The sequence below is a fragment of the Nematolebias whitei genome, chromosome 20, assembly GCF_014905685.2.
Source record: "Nematolebias whitei isolate Nwh7 chromosome 20, NemWhi1, whole genome shotgun sequence".
Taxonomy (NCBI): domain Eukaryota; kingdom Metazoa; phylum Chordata; class Actinopteri; order Cyprinodontiformes; family Rivulidae; genus Nematolebias; species Nematolebias whitei.
The window spans coordinates 20,603,676-20,621,012 of NC_056517.1; the positions used below are offsets into that span (position 1 = coordinate 20,603,676).

A 17,337-nucleotide genomic window follows, 5' to 3' on the forward strand; every position below is an offset into this window, starting at 1 on the left:
TATATATATACATACACAAATATATATACTGTATAGTATATACTGTATATTAAAACTACATCTTACACCAAAAGCTGCAGTTTTCTCAAGATCAAGAGTAGTTGCTGGATTTTTACCAACCATAAAATATCTGACACCAGAAACCACACTACGTTATACAAACAGTTACCTGTGCAGATATTACAAAACATGTTTAGTTCATATATGTGGTTGTTTTAGATTATTTTTGTTGTATTGTTTGATGTAACATACTTGCTATATTTAAAATTTGTCTTGGCAATTTGTCTTATGTAAATAAAAATCAGAAGAAACAAGAGGGAAACTACAGCGAAGGATGACGAGCACTTTACGCCAAAATATAATTTCTACTTTTTCAAATGTGTAACTTTTCTGCGCTGACCTGTTTTTGCATTTAAAATCAGAAGGTACTTCTTCAAGTAAAGAAATCTACTTTGAGTTTATTATCTGCAGCTGATGGTTTTTGGAATACACCCACCCAATCTCCACCCCTCTCTCTTCTGCTGTGAAAAAATTGGTAAAAAAAATAAAATAAAATTAAGAAGCTACTTTTCACTAAAACATTTTTATAATAAGAGTTTTACTTATACTTCAGAACAGCTTTGCTGTGATAATATTGAAAACACAATATTAGGTGTAGATGAATCTTAGAGTCCTATGATTCAAACTTCTGGGTCAGTTGTGACAAAAATAAATAAATCTGCAGGTTTTGTGAGAGAGTAGAGCTATGTTTTCAAAAAATACTTAAATAAATAAATAAATAAAGTGCCTAAATATCCTTTTGTAATATTTAATCGATCTTATTTTAAATTTTCTCCGAATCATTACGTGTTGGCCATTTTGTTATTAATACTGGACAAACTAATATTTAACCACTCTTTGTTTATTGGAATGCTAACAAAACAAACTAAACCAATCATAAATTGTGTCAGGACAGCAGAGTTTATCACTAAGCTCAAATTAAACATGTGCATGCAAATTACCATTTGGTACCCTTAGGTTATGGAACAGTGGAACAGAAACAACTCTATAATAATAGTATTTTTTCCACCACATTGAAAGAGAAATTTTAATAGTGAGATAGCTGTCACCTATTTTATTTTATTTTTTATAAGGAAATGATGTTTTGGAATACACAAGATGTGGTTGAAGAACCCTGACAAAGTTTCCATATAACAGCAGTTTGTGTTCAAGGACCTGTAATTACCTGTCCATCACATCAGGAAGTATGCTAATAATAATAACAGCATGTTTGCATAAAAAACAACAGGCTTCATTCTACCGGTAAACACGTCATAAAACGTCTGAAGCCTTGGCTGTGACCTCAACCTGAATAGTGAAAAGTTAAAAAGTTAACAGCTACACTTCAACCAAAACATAATGTAATTCTAAATATAGTACTTAAAAATATATATTTTATACAATAGTTATACTAAAAAGTCAAAGTGTCATGCTCTGATAAACTCTTCCTTCAATAATGCTTTTATCTTAATCCATGCATCCGTGCCTTCCTCCTGGACTCAAACAGATCCAAATGAACTGAGATGTTTGTCACAGAAACAGTCCACCAGTAGAAGAAAAATAATAAGAAAAATAAATTATTGACTAAAAACGTTTGCACAAAACTCGACTTTTTATTGCCAATGACAGAGTTATGGATATTTTTTTACTCCACACCCTTTTTTGGGCCACTTCAGCAATCTGCTGTCATGCAATGCTGTACATTATTCAGTACAGTACTTGTGTGTTTATAATTGCTGATAATGGAACCACTTTGTAAAATTATTTTTTCTTTCAATTAGAAAATAGAATGAGCATGATATGAAATTATGCATTTAAAAAGTTATCTTGAATTATATCAAATAGTTCATTTTATAGAGTTTCCTATTGTTTTTCAGCAATTCTGAAATGTGGGTTATTGGCTGAATATGCCAAAAACAACACAGGAGCTTCAGCCACATGACTGAGCTACATTAGACCTGCCAAAATCTGTGAATAAACATGGTGGAATTAAGAACATGTCGAATCAAGAAGACTTTATCTTCTTCTTTTTGCTATTCCCTCTTCAGGGGTCTCCACAGCGAGTCCTCCTCCTCCATCTCACTCTGTCCTCTGCATCCTCTGTCCTCACTCCATCTACCTCCATGTCCTCACTAACTGCATCCATATATCTCCTCTTTGTCTTTTTCCTGGCAGTTGCATTTCTAACATCCTTCTATCAATATACCCACTGTCCCTTGTTAGAGTTTTTCTCTGTTATCATTTTAAAATAGTTTCTATCTTACTATATAATATCAGTTTTCATATGTACTGAACAAAATGTTCATTTCTTAGGATTTAATCTTGTTGTTCAGTGGAAGTTTCTGGAAAACCTACTTTTTACATCAAGTGAACGTTTAATCAAGGAACTATCTGTACAAGCTAAATCTTCTGAAATGTTCTGACCGTCATCCTGATAAAACGCTTGTACATGTAAACCTGACTTGTTTTCATGACCCATTTTGACATAATAAATACAGACTCACCCAGCAAACGAGAGAGTTCACTCTGACCAAGTCGGTGACTCTCCCCTTTGATCAAAAGGGGCTGAGCGCTAAAAAAACACCTCTCTGTTGTGTGAAGTTAATTATCTTTAAAGGTTAAACAGAAAATACCTATTACCCTCCTCTGGACATGTCCAAACCATCTCAGTCTGGCCTCTCTAACTTTATCTCCCTGTTGTTCAACCTGGGGCAGCTGTGTCCGAGTGGTTAGAGCAGTCGTCCTCCAATGGGAGAGTTGAGTGTTCAATTCCACTAGCAGACGCATGCTGAAGTGTCCCTGGAAGAGACACTGAACACATTATTGCCTCTGATGCATGTCCCATCTGACCTCATTTGTTAGTCGGTCCATCACCGGAGAAAACTAGAAGGGGCTCAGATCAGATCCTTGATGCACTCCCACCTCCACCTTGAAGCTATCTGTCACTCCTACAGCACATCACACCACTGTCCTGCTGTCCTCATACATGTCCAGTCTAACATACTTCTCTGCCACTCCAGTTTTCCTCTTGCAATACCCCACCTCCTCCCTCAGCACCTTATCGTATGCTTTTTTTCTAATTCCTCAAAGACATAATGGAGTTCTTTCTGACCTTCTCTGTATTTCTCCATCAACATTCTCAAAGCAAAGGTGGCATCTGTGGTGCTTCTTCTCAGCATGAAACCATACTGCTGCTCACAAAAAGTCACCTCGTCTAAGTCTTGCTTCCACAATTCTCTCCCAGGTCTTCATTGTGTGGCTCATCAACTTAATTTACTTGTAGTTGCTAGAACTCTGTACATCACCCTTGTTCTTAAAATGGGCACCAGCGCACTTCTTCTCCATCCCTCAGGCATTTTCTCATCCTCAAACACGCCATTGAATATTTGAGTCAAAAACCTCACTGCCATCTCTCCAAGACATTTTCAAACCTCCACTGGTATGTCATCAAGTCCTACTGCCTTTACCTACTTTATTCTTTTCAGAGCTTTCCGGACTTCATTGTCACTAATCTTTCCCACTTCCTGGTCCACTGTTTCAACCTCTACTCTTCATTCTCTTTCATTTTCTTCATTCGTTAGCTCTTCAAAGTACTCCTTCCATCATCCCATCACACTCTCCTCACTTGTTAGAACATTACCATTTTTATTTTTAACAAGCCTAACCTGCTGCACATCCTTTCCAGCCTGATCCCTCTGTCTTGTACCTTCCTACCTGCCTCTCTAATTACTGTTGCTTTAGTAACCCAGTCATTTGGAAACTCTTTCTTACCATCCAGAGCCTTTAACAGCTCCTCTCTGAATTTCTCACAACATTCTTCCTTCCTCAGCTTCTACCATTTGGTCTTCTTCTTTGATTGTACTATTTTTCTCTTCTTCACAACAACAGTCATTCTACACACAACCATTCGATGATGTCTGGCCACGCTCTCCCCTGCCACAACCTTACAGTCCCCAATCTCCCTCAGGTTTCCTCTTCTACACAGAATGTAGTCGACCTGCGTACTTCTTCCTCCACTCTTATAGGTCACTCTATGTTCCTCCCTCTTTTGGAAACATGCTGACTACAGCCATTTCCATTCTTTTGGCAAAATTCACCACCATCTGTCCTTTCTGGTTTATTTCCTTGAAACCAAACCTACCCATCACTTCCTCATCCCCTCTGTTTCCTTCACCAATATGTCCATTCAGGTCTGCTCCAATCACCACTCTCTCCTCCCTGGGAATACTCTCCATCACTTCATCCAGATCCTTTCAAAATGTATATTTCTCCTCCACATCACATCCAACCTGTGGAGCATAACCACTGACAATGTTTAGCATCAGACCTTCTACTTCTACCTTCAGACACATCACCCTATCTGACACTCTTTTCACCTCTTCTACATTCTTTGCCAACTTCTCTTTCAGGACCACCCCTACTGCTCCAATGCTGTGAGCCTTGTTGCCCTTCCACTTGGTCTCTTGGACACATAAAACATCTACCTTCCTTCTCTGCATCATGTCAGCCAGCCTGCATCATGTCATTTGCCTGTCATTGTCCCCACATTTAGAGTCACAACTCTCAGTCCTACATTCTTGAATTTCCTCTTGTTCCTCTGTTTCCTGACATATTTCCCTCCTCGTGGCCACAATTTCCACCGGCATCCTGTCAACAGCACCGGTGGTGGTCGTTGTTAACTTGGGCCTCGACTGATCTGGTATGGTGTGCTTAGATGCACTCTTATATTAGTTTTGGCAAAAGTGTTTTATGTCAGATGCCCTTCCTGACACAACACTCACCATTTACCTGGTCTTGGGACTGGCAGAAGAGTTACACTGCTTTGTGCTCCCTAGTGGCTTGTTTGAATCAAGAAGAAGACATGTGGAAATATAAGAGTAAATTTGCTGCTAAAGACAAAACAAAAGAGAAAAATTTAGTAAGGTAAAGTAAATTAAGTAAAGTAACTCCAGTATAGATACTGAGTAAGTACCAAGCAGGGCAGAGTGCCATAAAAGCAAGGCTCTGCATTCAAACAAACTCAGGTTTTGTGAAACTGCTATTAAACCAGTAAGATTACTATTTCAATCCTTTTGTCTGCATACTTTAGTTAATAAACATGAGTCTAAAACTGTACCAGTACATTGAAATTGTTTGACCTCCTAATCCCAAATGACTATTCAATGGACATAGCAATTTGATGTGTTTTGCAGTGAGTACCTTTAAAACGTGACAGTAATAAAATATTTAATCCCATAGAAATCAATCTCCAGTTAGATTTTATGTACAGTCACTTCAATGCTTCAGTAAATTGCACTAAAGTTTCCAAAAAACTCTTCTGTTTACTTTGGTATGTTTAATTAGCATATTTTTACTGAATCTTTTTTTTTGTTATTTATTTTGTACGTGTCCTGTGTTCTGCTTTTGTCCAGATAGACAAACTTATCCAAGATTTTTTTGTATTTCATCCAAAATTTTAAATCCCAAGGGCATTTTCTTCTTTTGCCGGTTTGTTCTTGGAGCTTTTGATACTTAACAAGCAGGTTCTGCTCCATGAAGAATGTACAAACACTCATGTGAACAAGCCTGCAGCAGTCTCATCTTGTGATTCTGTAGCAGATAGTTTCCACTTCTTTGGTACCTGTTAGTCTCCAGTTTAAGCCGTCCCAGCTGTACTCCCAGGTGATTATGGGATCGCTGAGATTCCTGCGAGTGGGTGGAGTTTAGAGTGCTGGTGGTCGGTAGGGTGTTGTCAGCTGTTGTCACAGGGTCGTCAGAGTTTGAAGCTAACACTGGGACAAACTCTGCTTCCTCTTCATCCTCCTCCTCGTCTTTCTCTGCCCCCTCGCACTCAGATGCTGGCCCAAAGTGGGTTTGCAGCTCTGGAGTTGAAACAATGACAGTTAATGTCTTGTTTTATTCTAGTGCCATAACAAGCTGTCAAACTGGTATAATTAGGACTATTAATTAATAAAAATGTTCAAATATAAGATAAAGCTGTGAGTTTTTCGTATCTCATGCGTCCTAAAGGCTGCAGCTCACCTGGAATGAGGATGGTGATTGCAGCTTGCACAGCTCGTCGGATGATGTTATCCATGGCAAACATCCAGTGGGGTTTAATGTGATGATTCCTCAGCACTTTGTTCACCTGAAAACAACAAAAGCCTAGATGATCGAAAGCTGAACATCTGATCTAAGTAAAAATCGATGTTCACATTTGTTTGATGGCTTAAACCATGAGGACATTTAACAGTTTTTATTGTTTAACAAATGTGAATTTCTTGATATTTCTTTTGGAAGATCAATTTTTGTTTAAAAATGGACTATTAACACGACTGTTTGCAGCTGACAAGATAAAATAAACACTTTCATGCCCTTTAGGGTTGTTTAAAAGATGATTAAAAAATGATTTGCCGGTGAACAAGCTCTTATATCGGGCAAAACAAGAATAGATGTGTAGATTCTAGAAAGCTTTCATGTTATTTAATTATGTTTATAGTTATTCTGTTTTTTGATGCTTGCATTTATTCATTTAGAAAAAAAATTCCTTTGTTGCTGTTGACTAGAGATCAACCATATTTTTAGGGTGTCACTTTATGATAAACATTTAAAGAATGTCATTTACATTTTCTGTTTAACCTGCATCATTTCACATTTGTAAAATCTGCATTTAGTAGCCTCTGAATGAAACTGATTAAAATGTAATGAATTTGTTATTTTTTAAATGGATAATTTAAAAAAAGCCAATTTAAAAAAAAAAAAACTATTGAAGTGTGTATTGTAGATTGGTTGGGAGTGCTGACCGAGTCCTGGAAGCCAAACAGCACAAGCTGGATCTGGTTGATGGAGTTGGAGTCAAAGTCGAGGTCCAGTTTGAGCTTAGAGATGGTGGCCGCCATGATGCGCCTCTCTGGAGAATGGATGAAGTCTCGCAGAATGCAGATGATCTGTTTGATGTGCTCAATAGAGAGCTGGAGCTCTTCACTGCCCTGTTCATACACAAACATAATACACAAACAGATTCTGCATTCGGACATGCAATAAAATAATCAACTTCATCCATCCATCCATCCATTTTCTTTACCCGCTTATTCCATTTTGGGTCACGGGGGTCGCTGGTGCCCATGTCCAGCAATCACTGTGCGAGGGGCGGGGTACACCCTGGACGGGTCGCAAGTCCATCACAGGGCCACATAGAGACAAACGAGACAAACAACCATTCACTCTCTCACTCACACCTAGGGACAATTTAGAGTTACCAATCAGCCTAACATGCATGTTTTTGGACTGTGGGAGGAAACCGGAGTACCCGGAGAAAACCCACGCATGCACGGAGAGAACATGCAAACTCCACCCAGAAAGGCCCCTGGACCGGGGTTTGAACCAGGGACCTGCTTGCTGAGAGGCAGCAGCTCTACCAGTTGCGCCACCGTGCTGCCAAAATAATCAACTTATAGGTCCTAAACTGTAATTATTACTTCCTCATTATAAAACCTAATGAATAATGAAATTTGTAAGACTGAATGAGTTTTAAGAGTTAATTGCAAAGATATCAAACGTTTGAATGTGAAATTAAAATTTGTGTTGGCGCTATCTTGTGGTTTGTATAAGAAAATGCAGGTTCCTGCTCTTCTATGAAACTGAGATGCTGCTAAAATAATGCTGTTTTCAAACTGAAAGTTAGTGCCAGCAGTTCTTCTTTCTATCACATACATACATGGTGTTCCTAGTGAGTTTGTGGACAGTTACAAATATCTAGGAATTTTAATTGATGCAAGTTTTAAGCCCCAAATTGAAAACCTATACTGAAAAGAATTTTTCTTGTTCTTTTTCCCCCCAAAATTATATCTTGCTTAATTTTGAATGCTAGGAAACAGCTTGTAGATGCCACCTTCTTACCAGATATCGATTATGGTGAAATTATTTACATAAATGTGCCTGCCAGCTCCTTGCAGATGTTGGATGCTGAATACCAAGGCACACTATGGTAACAGTTTCTGTTTTAAATGTGCTATATAAATAAATCTGATGACTTGACTTGACTATGACAAATAAAGACGCTCTGACTCTGGCTAAGGTTCATATCTGGTTGTAACTACCATACCCATCACTGCACTCTGTATTCCTTGGTCCTCCTTGGTCATCGTTATCTACACGTAGGCTATCACACTGGTTCATTTTCAGGTCTCTCTTGTAAATGAGTCCTTGAGGCTCAATGGGATTAACCTGTCTAAATAAAGGTTGAATTAATTTTCATCTATACTCCTTGCTCTGCAGCCTTCTTAGATCTCCTCTCACATGTCACATCGTCAGTGCAGTTACAGCGTGCACTCGCTAGACACTATTACCTGCATCGTCCCCTCAGTGCGGAATTATCTCAGTGAAAGGCATTTTCCTATTCTGCTCCTGTAATCTGGAATACCTTGCAACAAAATCTGATGTTGTCCACTTTGATTTCTGTAAGGGATTTTAAACATTTGATAAGGTCATTAGAAAAATCTAAGCAAATTTGTTATTGATTTTAGTACTTTACCTTGTTTTTATACAGTACTTTGATTTTGTTTTTATTATACAGTATTGCTTAAATTGTATATGATTTTGTCTGTCAAAAACAGGTCTATCTTAAAAATGAGTCCTTGTCACTCAATAACTACCTGTATAAATAAAGGTTAATTAATCTAAAAAAGTTAAGTCTGGTCCTCTGGGCATTCAAAAAACAAAACAACACGAAGCAAAACAACAACAACAACAACAAAAGTAGAATCGTTTCATCTTTCTTCCGAAAGACTTTTTCAGTCTGAGGTGAACACAGCACCATCCCGCGTCTCGGGGAGGGGGGGGGGGGATACACCACCAACACTGTTTACAGTGGAGGTGGTGTGCTGCTGACCTCAACTTGGGATGTCGTGGGTCCGTTGGCAAAGTACTTCAAAGACCTCCTCAATCCCACCAGCACGTCTTCCACTGAGAAAACAGAGCCTGGGGACTTTGGGTTGGCTTCTTCATCTCTGGTGCTGAGGTCACTGAAGTGGTTAAAAAGTTAATCGGTGGCAGGGCCCCAGGGGTGAATGAGATTCGCCCAGAGTTTCTTAAGGCTCTGGATGTTGTGGGGCTGGCTTACGTGACTCTGCAATATTGTGTGGACATCGGGGGCAATTCCCCTAGATTGACAGGCCAGGATGGTGGTCCCCCTACTCATAAAGGGGGACTGTAGAGTGTGTTCCAACTAGTCAAGTCAAGTCAACTTTATTTATAGAGCACTACGGGGGGGGGGGGGGGTCCGGCTCTTAAGCCTCCCTGGTAAGGTCTTTTCAGGGGTTCTGGAGAGCAGGGTCCATAAGATAATCAAACCTTGTATTCAGGAGGAACAGTGCAGTTTTTGTCCTGGTCGGGAACACGACCAGCTCTACACCCTCAGCAGGGTCCCGGAGGGTGCGTGGGAGTTTGCCCAAACAGTCTATATGTGCTTTGTGGACTTAGAGAAAGCCTTCGACTGTGTCCCTCAAGGAACCCTGTGAAGGGAACTCCAGGAATATGGGGTACCAGGCTTTTTGGTATGGGCTGTTAGGTCCCTGTACGACCGGTGTCAGAGCTTGGTCCGCATTGCCGGCAGTAAGTCGGGTTCGTTCCCAGTGAGAATTGGACTCCGCCAAGGTTGCCCTTTGTCACCAATTCTGTTCATAACTTTTATGGACAGAATTTGTAGGCGCAGCCAAGGTGTTGAGGGGATTCATTTTGGTAGCCTTAGGATCGCGTCTCTGCTTTTTGCTGATGTTGTGGTCCTATTGGCTTCATCAGGTCGTGATCTACAGCTTTCACTGGAGCGGTTCACAGTCGAGTGTGAAGCAACCGGGATGAGGATCAGTTCCTCCAAATCCGAGGCCATGGTCTTGAGCCGGAAAAGGGTAGAGTGCCCTCTACGGGTCAGGGAGGAGGTCCTGCCCTAAGTGGAGGAGTTCAAGTATCTCAGGATCTTCACGAATGATGGAAAAATGGAGCAAGAGATCAATAGGCGGATAGGTGCGGCATTTGCAGGGAAGCGGGTGCTGTACCGTTCTGTCGTAGTGAAGAGAGAGCTGAGTCAAAAGGCGAAGCTCTCAATTTATCGGTTGATCTATGTTCCTACCCTCATCTATGCTGATGAACTTTGGGTTATGACCGAAAGAATGAGATCTCGGATACAGGCAGCTGAAATGAGTTTTCTTCGCAGGGTGTCTGGGCTCTCCCTTAGAGACAGGGTGAGAAGCTTGGTCATCCGGGAGGGACTCAAGAGTAGAGCCGCTGCTTCTCCACATCGAGAGAAGCCAGTTGAGGTGGCTCAGGCATTTGGTTAGGATGCCTCCTGGATGCCTCCCTGGTGAGGTGTTCCGAACACGTCCCACTGAGAGGAGACCCAGAGGAAGACCCAGGACACGCTGGAGGGACTATGTTTCTCGGCTGGCATGGGAACGCCGTTGGATTTCCCCGGAGGAGCTGGCCCAAGTGGCTGGGGAGAGGGAAGTCTGGGCCTCCCTACTTAGGCTGTTACCCCCGTGACCCGACCCTGGATAAGTGGATGAAAATGGATGGATGGATGGTAATCTAAATGAGCACATTCATTCAAACTTTATTGAAATGAGCAGATAAATGATTTTCCCTCTAAAAACCGTTTTAATTTGTAATATGTTGACTGAGGTGTTCATTTATTAATAATTAGAAAATTTTGATGTAAAAAATTATATTTGTTTCCATCTTTAAAACGTTGTTGACCACTATTTAGGTGAATTTGTTCTATTGTTGAGTAACTTTTTTATTATAAATGACACCAGTGAAAAAGTAGTAAAAAAATCTCAATGAACTATGTACATAGTTATATTTGCATTCATCTTTTTTATTATTTAATAAGATAAAAGCATTTTTAGTATTTTTTTCAAGTTTTTAAACAAATGTTAAAAAAGCAACAGAAAAGAAATCTGCACATTTGTTAGCACATAAATTACATTTGCTGTAACACTATTTAACAAAAATATGCTAAAATTAAACAATATTCACACCATTGTGGTTTTTAATTTTGAATAGGTGGATAAGATTCTTAAACACGATGGTGAGGGGCTGATGTTTGGGAATAATTTTGCAGACACAGGACCTGGACAACTTGACTAAAAACAAATTGTGATGCTGTAGCAAGACCTTAAAAAAGCTGTGCACAAACAAAAGTCTACAAAACTCTCTCATCTGAAACTTTAAGGTTAATAAAAGTGGAGATAAATTTCTTAACAATGATGTCAGAGGTTCAACAAAAGACGACCAGTTCCAAGCGTGTGGTATAATATACTTAATGTAGGGTCTAAAAAAGTTAAATCTGGTCCTCTGGACATTCAAAAAAAACAAAACAAAGCAAAACAACAAAAAAGTGTAGAATTTGAATGTCCAGAGGACCAGATTTAACGTTTTTAGATTTTTCTACCTGGATTATTGAGCATGCATCGGGATATTAATGTAGGGTGTTCATAACTTTCACTCAGTACTTCTGTATTTTGATTCAATTTTACTTTAGAAAAATATATGTTGATGTATAATAATGTATGCCACATGTTGTTCATCTGTTTAATAGTTACATAATTTAAGACCTGCCATTATCCATCCATCCATCCATTATCTTGACTCACTTCACCCTTTCTGGGTCATGGGTGTCACCGGTGCCCACGTCCAGCCATCACTGTGTGAGAGGTGGGGGACACCAGAGACAGGTCTCCAGTCCATCATAGGGACACATAGAGACAAGTGAGACAAACAATCATTCACTCTCTCACTCACACCAAGGGACAGTTTAGAGTTACCAATCAGACTAACATGCATGTTTTTGGTCGGTGGGAGGAAACCGGAGTACCCGGAGAAAACCCACGAATGCAGGGAGAGAACATGCAAACTCCACCCAGAAAGGTCCCCTGGCTGGGACTTGAGTTGGCGACCTTCTCGCTGAGAGGCAACAGCTCTACCCATCCATCCATCCATCCATTATCTTTACCCGTTTATTCCATTTTGGGTCACGTGGGTCGCTGGTGCCCATGTCCAGCAATCACTGTGCGAGGGGCGGGGTACACCCTGGACGGGTCGCAAGTCCATCACAGGGACACATAGAGACAAACGAGACAAACAACCATTCACTCTCTCACTCACACCTAGGGACAATTTAGAGTTACCAATCAGCCTAACATGCATGTTTTTGGTCTGTGGGAGGAAACCGGAGCACCCGGAGAAAACCCACGCATGCACGGAGAGAACATGTAAACTCCACCCAGAAAGGCCCCTGGACCGGGGTTTGAACCAAGGACCTGCTTGCTGAGAGGCAGCAGCTCTACCAGTTGCGCCACCGTGCTGCCCAACAGCTCTGCCCGTGTTATTTAAGTTCTAAATATTTACACTTCCTGCTCAAACTAATTGTTTTCTTTGTGGATTTTGCAGATTGTATTATGAGCATGAAAAAAGCACAAATTAGTTTCATCATATTTTCAGCACACATGGTAAACAAGGCATTTTAATTTGTCATCAAACTTTACCTCAGTTATTCTCCCATCTCTTTAAATAATAATTTTACACAGTTATCAAGACAAAATGGCATCACGTCTGATCATTTCTAATGCTTTACACTCATTTCTCAAACAACATAAGCATACATTAAATTCTAAGTGCAACCTGAACAACAATTTCACTCAGATGCTTTATAATTGTTCTTGTGATATCTGATGTGTGTCACTAAATTTAAGATGCGTGAAAACGGGTGGCTCAGTGGTCAGAGCGGTCACCTTACAACAACAAGGCTCGCCTGCTGGACACTCTGTGTGGGATTTGTCGGTTTTCCACGTTCATGATGGTTTTTCCAGGTACTACCATTGCCTCCCACAGACCAAAAACATGCAAAAGTTAATTTATAACTCTAAACTGCCCCTATGTGTGAGTGTGAATGTTTGTTTGTCTCTTTGTGTCCCTGTGATGGACTGGAGACCTGTCCAGGGTGTCCCCCGCCTCTTATACAGTGATTGCTGGACATCAGCACCAACTCCCCCGCAACCCGAAAATGTAAAATGACACACAAAAGCTCATGAGTAATGCATGGAGACACACACACACACACTGACCTGCATGTGGTTTTCCCTCAGGTTAGAGATGACCTTTTCCTGGTCATCATTTAGGACCTTGTACAGAATGGCCCGTCTCTCGCTGTCCTTCTTCAACAGGAACAGACCACTGTCCCTGTCCTCGGGTGAAGGGGGGGCACTGCGGTCCTCCGAAACCGTACTATCGTCTGGGACACTGAAATGCACCCAAAAGCCACGACTTTACAGCATCGTTAAAAAAAAAAAAAGTAGAAACCACGAGAGCCTTTAGGTTTTTTTATGCATACAAGCCTCTCCTGGCTACTGTGTGTGCACAGGAAAGTGCAGCATGAGTCAGCAATCTTGAACATGCATGGATGCATGCACACTCATGTATTTGTGCATGGGTCAAAATGTGTGTGTGCACAGCTGCCAGCTGTAGATTATAAAATGTTAAACCCTCATTATATCAGTATTGTAAAAGGCAGTAGGCCATAAAGAGGCCACCTATCATACACACACAAACACCCATACATACATACACACACACTTTCATTTGTCTTATCAACTCATTTTTTACATATTAGCAGAACTTATACGTCCTTTAAAATACAGTTCTAATGAGTACTTTTTACATTTATAATAAGTTTTAGTACATTTTCAGATTAGAATTATTAGAAGAGCAGGGCCCTGATGGACTGGAGACCTGTCCAGGTGTCCACTGCTGGATATGGGCACCAGTTACCCCCACGACCCGAAAATGAAAAAGTGAGTAAAGATAATGGATGGATGGACGGATGGATGGATGGATAGAAGAGCAGGTCAGTATCTGCGAATTTGAGTTTTAAATGATATAAACCATGCTCTCACCTCAGGTAGCTGGAGGTGGATGGTTTGAGCAGGTTCTCTGAGCCAGAGTTTTTTTTCCTCTGGAAGAAAATGTCATGTTTAGAGTCGCAGTCCGGACTCACGGAGCCATGTTCACTGCTGCTGCTGCCAGCAGCTTCACCCTGCAGCTGCACCGGGATAGACACGTTTTGGATGTAGTCTGGAGAGATGTGTGAGCACAAAACATACACACATTTTAGATTTGATCTAAGGCCACCTGAGAAAGCTATGTTTCTTCTGATATCAAATCAGTGCTGAATCAGTACAAAACTCACCCGAGTGTTAACATATTCAGACCCAAAAAAAAGCATTAACAGGAAGTGTGTTTTTGTAAGCAACCTGTTGGTTTAAAGGCGATCTTGCTCTTCTTGCCCTTGGCGTTGTGCCTGAGGAAAATGTCCCGGAGCAGATCTGCAGCGATGGCTCTCTTGTGAGGGTCCGGCTCAAAGCAGCGCAGGATGAAGGACTTAGCTTCTATTGATAAAGATTCAGGGATCTCTGGGTGGATTTTAAACATGCCCACCTGCAATGCAAAGCCATAACGCCTTTTGAATTGACATTTTGAAATGAGAAAAATGTAAATTAAATAGAGGATGTATGTTTCAAACTGTGATTATATACCAAAAACAGTTATCATCCGTTTTATTCCAAGCACTTGGAACAGTGTCTACCTTAAACATGGCTGCCTGTGGCTCCCCGAGCTCATGAAAAGGAGGTTTCCCAGTTGCCATTTCAATGATGGTGCACCCCAGAGACCAGATATCAGCCGGGGCCCCGTAGCCTCGAGGACCCTTATCGATGATCTCTGGAGCCATGTACTGCAAAGTGCCTGCAGGGAAGGTTATAAATCATTTCCAAAAGCTGTTTTTATTCATTTAGATGTGTATTATTTCCCCAACAAAATAGATATATGAAGCAATTTTTAATGAGAATGTGTTTAATGTGCAGAATAATAAAATCAATGGTGCAAAAACAAGAGAGCAGCAAAACTGACCAAATCATCATTGTATTTCATTATATTGTATTTTGTCATAATAAACTGTTAACTTGGGCAATGCTAGAAGTATATAACATATTCAAAAGTGCGGGAATGTGTAATATTTGAAAAATTGTTTAAACTTAAAATTAAAAATCCCTTTTTCTGGAAAAATACATAAATAAATCCACATATAGCACCTTTCATGTCACCTGTTTCCTATGCTGCCCAAAGTGTGTTCACATTTACAACCAGATCTATAAATGGAGCGCCAGGAGTGAGCGAGGGAAGCAGCAGAAAGAAAAGCAGAGCCACCGACCTGCTAATGAAAGGTAAACAACCTCTTCTGCCTCTGCTTGATTAGCTAATCAAATCACACACCTCTGTGGCCTCAGGAGAAGGCCAGATGGCTATTGAATGTGTATGTCCACACACAGTTGTGTGTTTGAGTGTTTCCATAGAGGCTGATAGGGGCTCTTGACATTTTGAGGGTCATTTGATATTTACACTCATTGTCTGAGACAGCAGCATTTCAATGACTCCATTTATGCAGCGCAGACTGAATTACTGTTTACGTGCAACTGGTTGGGACTCGTGCATAGTTTACATTTATCTGAGTCATTTCCTCCTTTTAAATGTGCAAGATTTACATTATTTTCCCTTTAAATTACAAAGCGCATTTTCACATTTTGCTTCCCAATTTAAATCTGGCCCTCAAATCTTTTAACTACTTCATGGCTTGATTTAATAAATTATACTAAAACAAAAGAATACTGTGGTCAAACTTCTGTACGTGCCTTTTATCTCTATAGAGCATGCCCCAAACATCTCAAACTTTTATATTCAGTGTTTTCAGCTCCAAATAAAATGTATTTAAAAAAAATGAGCCAGTGGTGGGAACAGATACCTGTAAATGTTTCTGTGCAGGGGTTGACTCCAGCCAGACGCTTCGAGGTTCCAAAGTCGGAGATCTTCAGAACGCCACTGTAGGTGTTCACCAGCACATTATCACCCTACAGACAAAACAGACCAAAATAGACAAACAAAAAAAAGTCCATAAAGAAAGTATTAATTACCATCATCTACCTTGAGCATGCCTGAAGAAACACATTAAAATTATTAACACATTACAGTCTTCAGCATCCTTCTTCCTACAATAAATCTTAATGCCCAGTTTTTGCAAATATTTTTAGCAACTTTCTACCTCTTCTTGTGAATCTGACTGTCTTGTCATAAGAATTTGAAAATCGTATAGTGTTTACCTTGACAGAAACTTGTCAACATAATATCTTTAAAGATTTAGCAAATGTTCAACAGGTCAACAATGATAAATTTGATTTATTATTAAAAACAGTATTGAATACCATCTTTTATCTGAATGCCTGTGTCATGGCTTTACATGCACACCCTTTAACCTTTATTCGGCTAGAACGGACATATTATATACAATCATCCATCCTTTCCAGGTCGCGGGGGTCATTGGTACCCATGTCCAGCAGTAACTGTGTGAGAGGAGGGGGACAACCTGGACAGGTCTCCTGTCCATCACAGGGACCAATGATACAAACAACCATTCACTCTCTCACTCATCTAGAGACAATTTAGAGTTACCAATCAGTCTAACATACATGTTTTTGGTCTGTGGGAGGAAACTGGTGTACTCAGAGAAAACCCACGCATGCACAGAGAGAATATGCAAACTCTACCCAGAAAGGTCCCAGGTTGGTATTTGAACCGATGACCTTCTAGCTGAGAAATTTTTGCAAGGCTGAATATTTACCCATCACTCCCAGTAGTAAATGTAGAAAATTATAAACATTTAAGATTTGTGTAGCATCCAGATGACTACCATAGTTAGATATTAAACCTACTAGATCAGGACTATTCAACTAAATTGCTCAAGGGGCCACAGTTACTGAAAGCCAAGAGCTCCGGGTCCTGATATCCAGTAATCATTCTCATTAAGTAAGTTTGTTTTATGATTTAAAATTTAGTTTTATTTAAAAATGAACCAATTAGTGGGCCGAACTGAGCTCATCCATGGGCCTGATTTGGCCCCTGGGCCACCAGTTGAATAGCCCTGCACTAGATACTCTTTACTTTTTAACCAGCTGCCACTTTTTATTTTCTGATGTATGTAAAATGAGTGAAAAGCATAAATTAAAATGGATTAATCCATTTTAGTAGTTGGTATATTCTGGTAGTTTTTTAATTTATTGTCGTATAAGAAAAAAACTTTCCTGTTTACAATAGTTTATTTAAAACGGTTCGAGCTGGCTCCTTAATATGTCTTGCATTATCCAAGTATCAGACCAAGAGTGTTATCACTGAATGTCACTGATGAATGTGTATTTGTTTAATGTGTCATGTTTAATGTGA

General features: G+C 40.1%; 1 protein-coding gene across 1 annotated transcript in view; it reads right to left on the minus strand.

The window, feature by feature from the left end:
* The window catches only part of map3k15 (mitogen-activated protein kinase kinase kinase 15), a 68,810-nt gene that overhangs the window by 11,559 nt on the left and 39,914 nt on the right, over window positions 1–17,337 (minus strand). Inside the window, exons 19-26 of the mRNA XM_037694139.1 lie at window positions 15,866–15,971; window positions 14,654–14,811; window positions 14,322–14,505; window positions 13,965–14,142; window positions 13,137–13,311; window positions 6,822–7,007; window positions 6,061–6,166; window positions 5,660–5,900 (exon numbers count right to left, since the gene is read on the minus strand). Coding sequence (XP_037550067.1) covers window positions 5,660–5,900; window positions 6,061–6,166; window positions 6,822–7,007; window positions 13,137–13,311; window positions 13,965–14,142; window positions 14,322–14,505; window positions 14,654–14,811; window positions 15,866–15,971 — 1,334 coding nt within the window. The remainder of the gene's footprint in view (window positions 1–5,659; window positions 5,901–6,060; window positions 6,167–6,821; window positions 7,008–13,136; window positions 13,312–13,964; window positions 14,143–14,321; window positions 14,506–14,653; window positions 14,812–15,865; window positions 15,972–17,337) is intronic.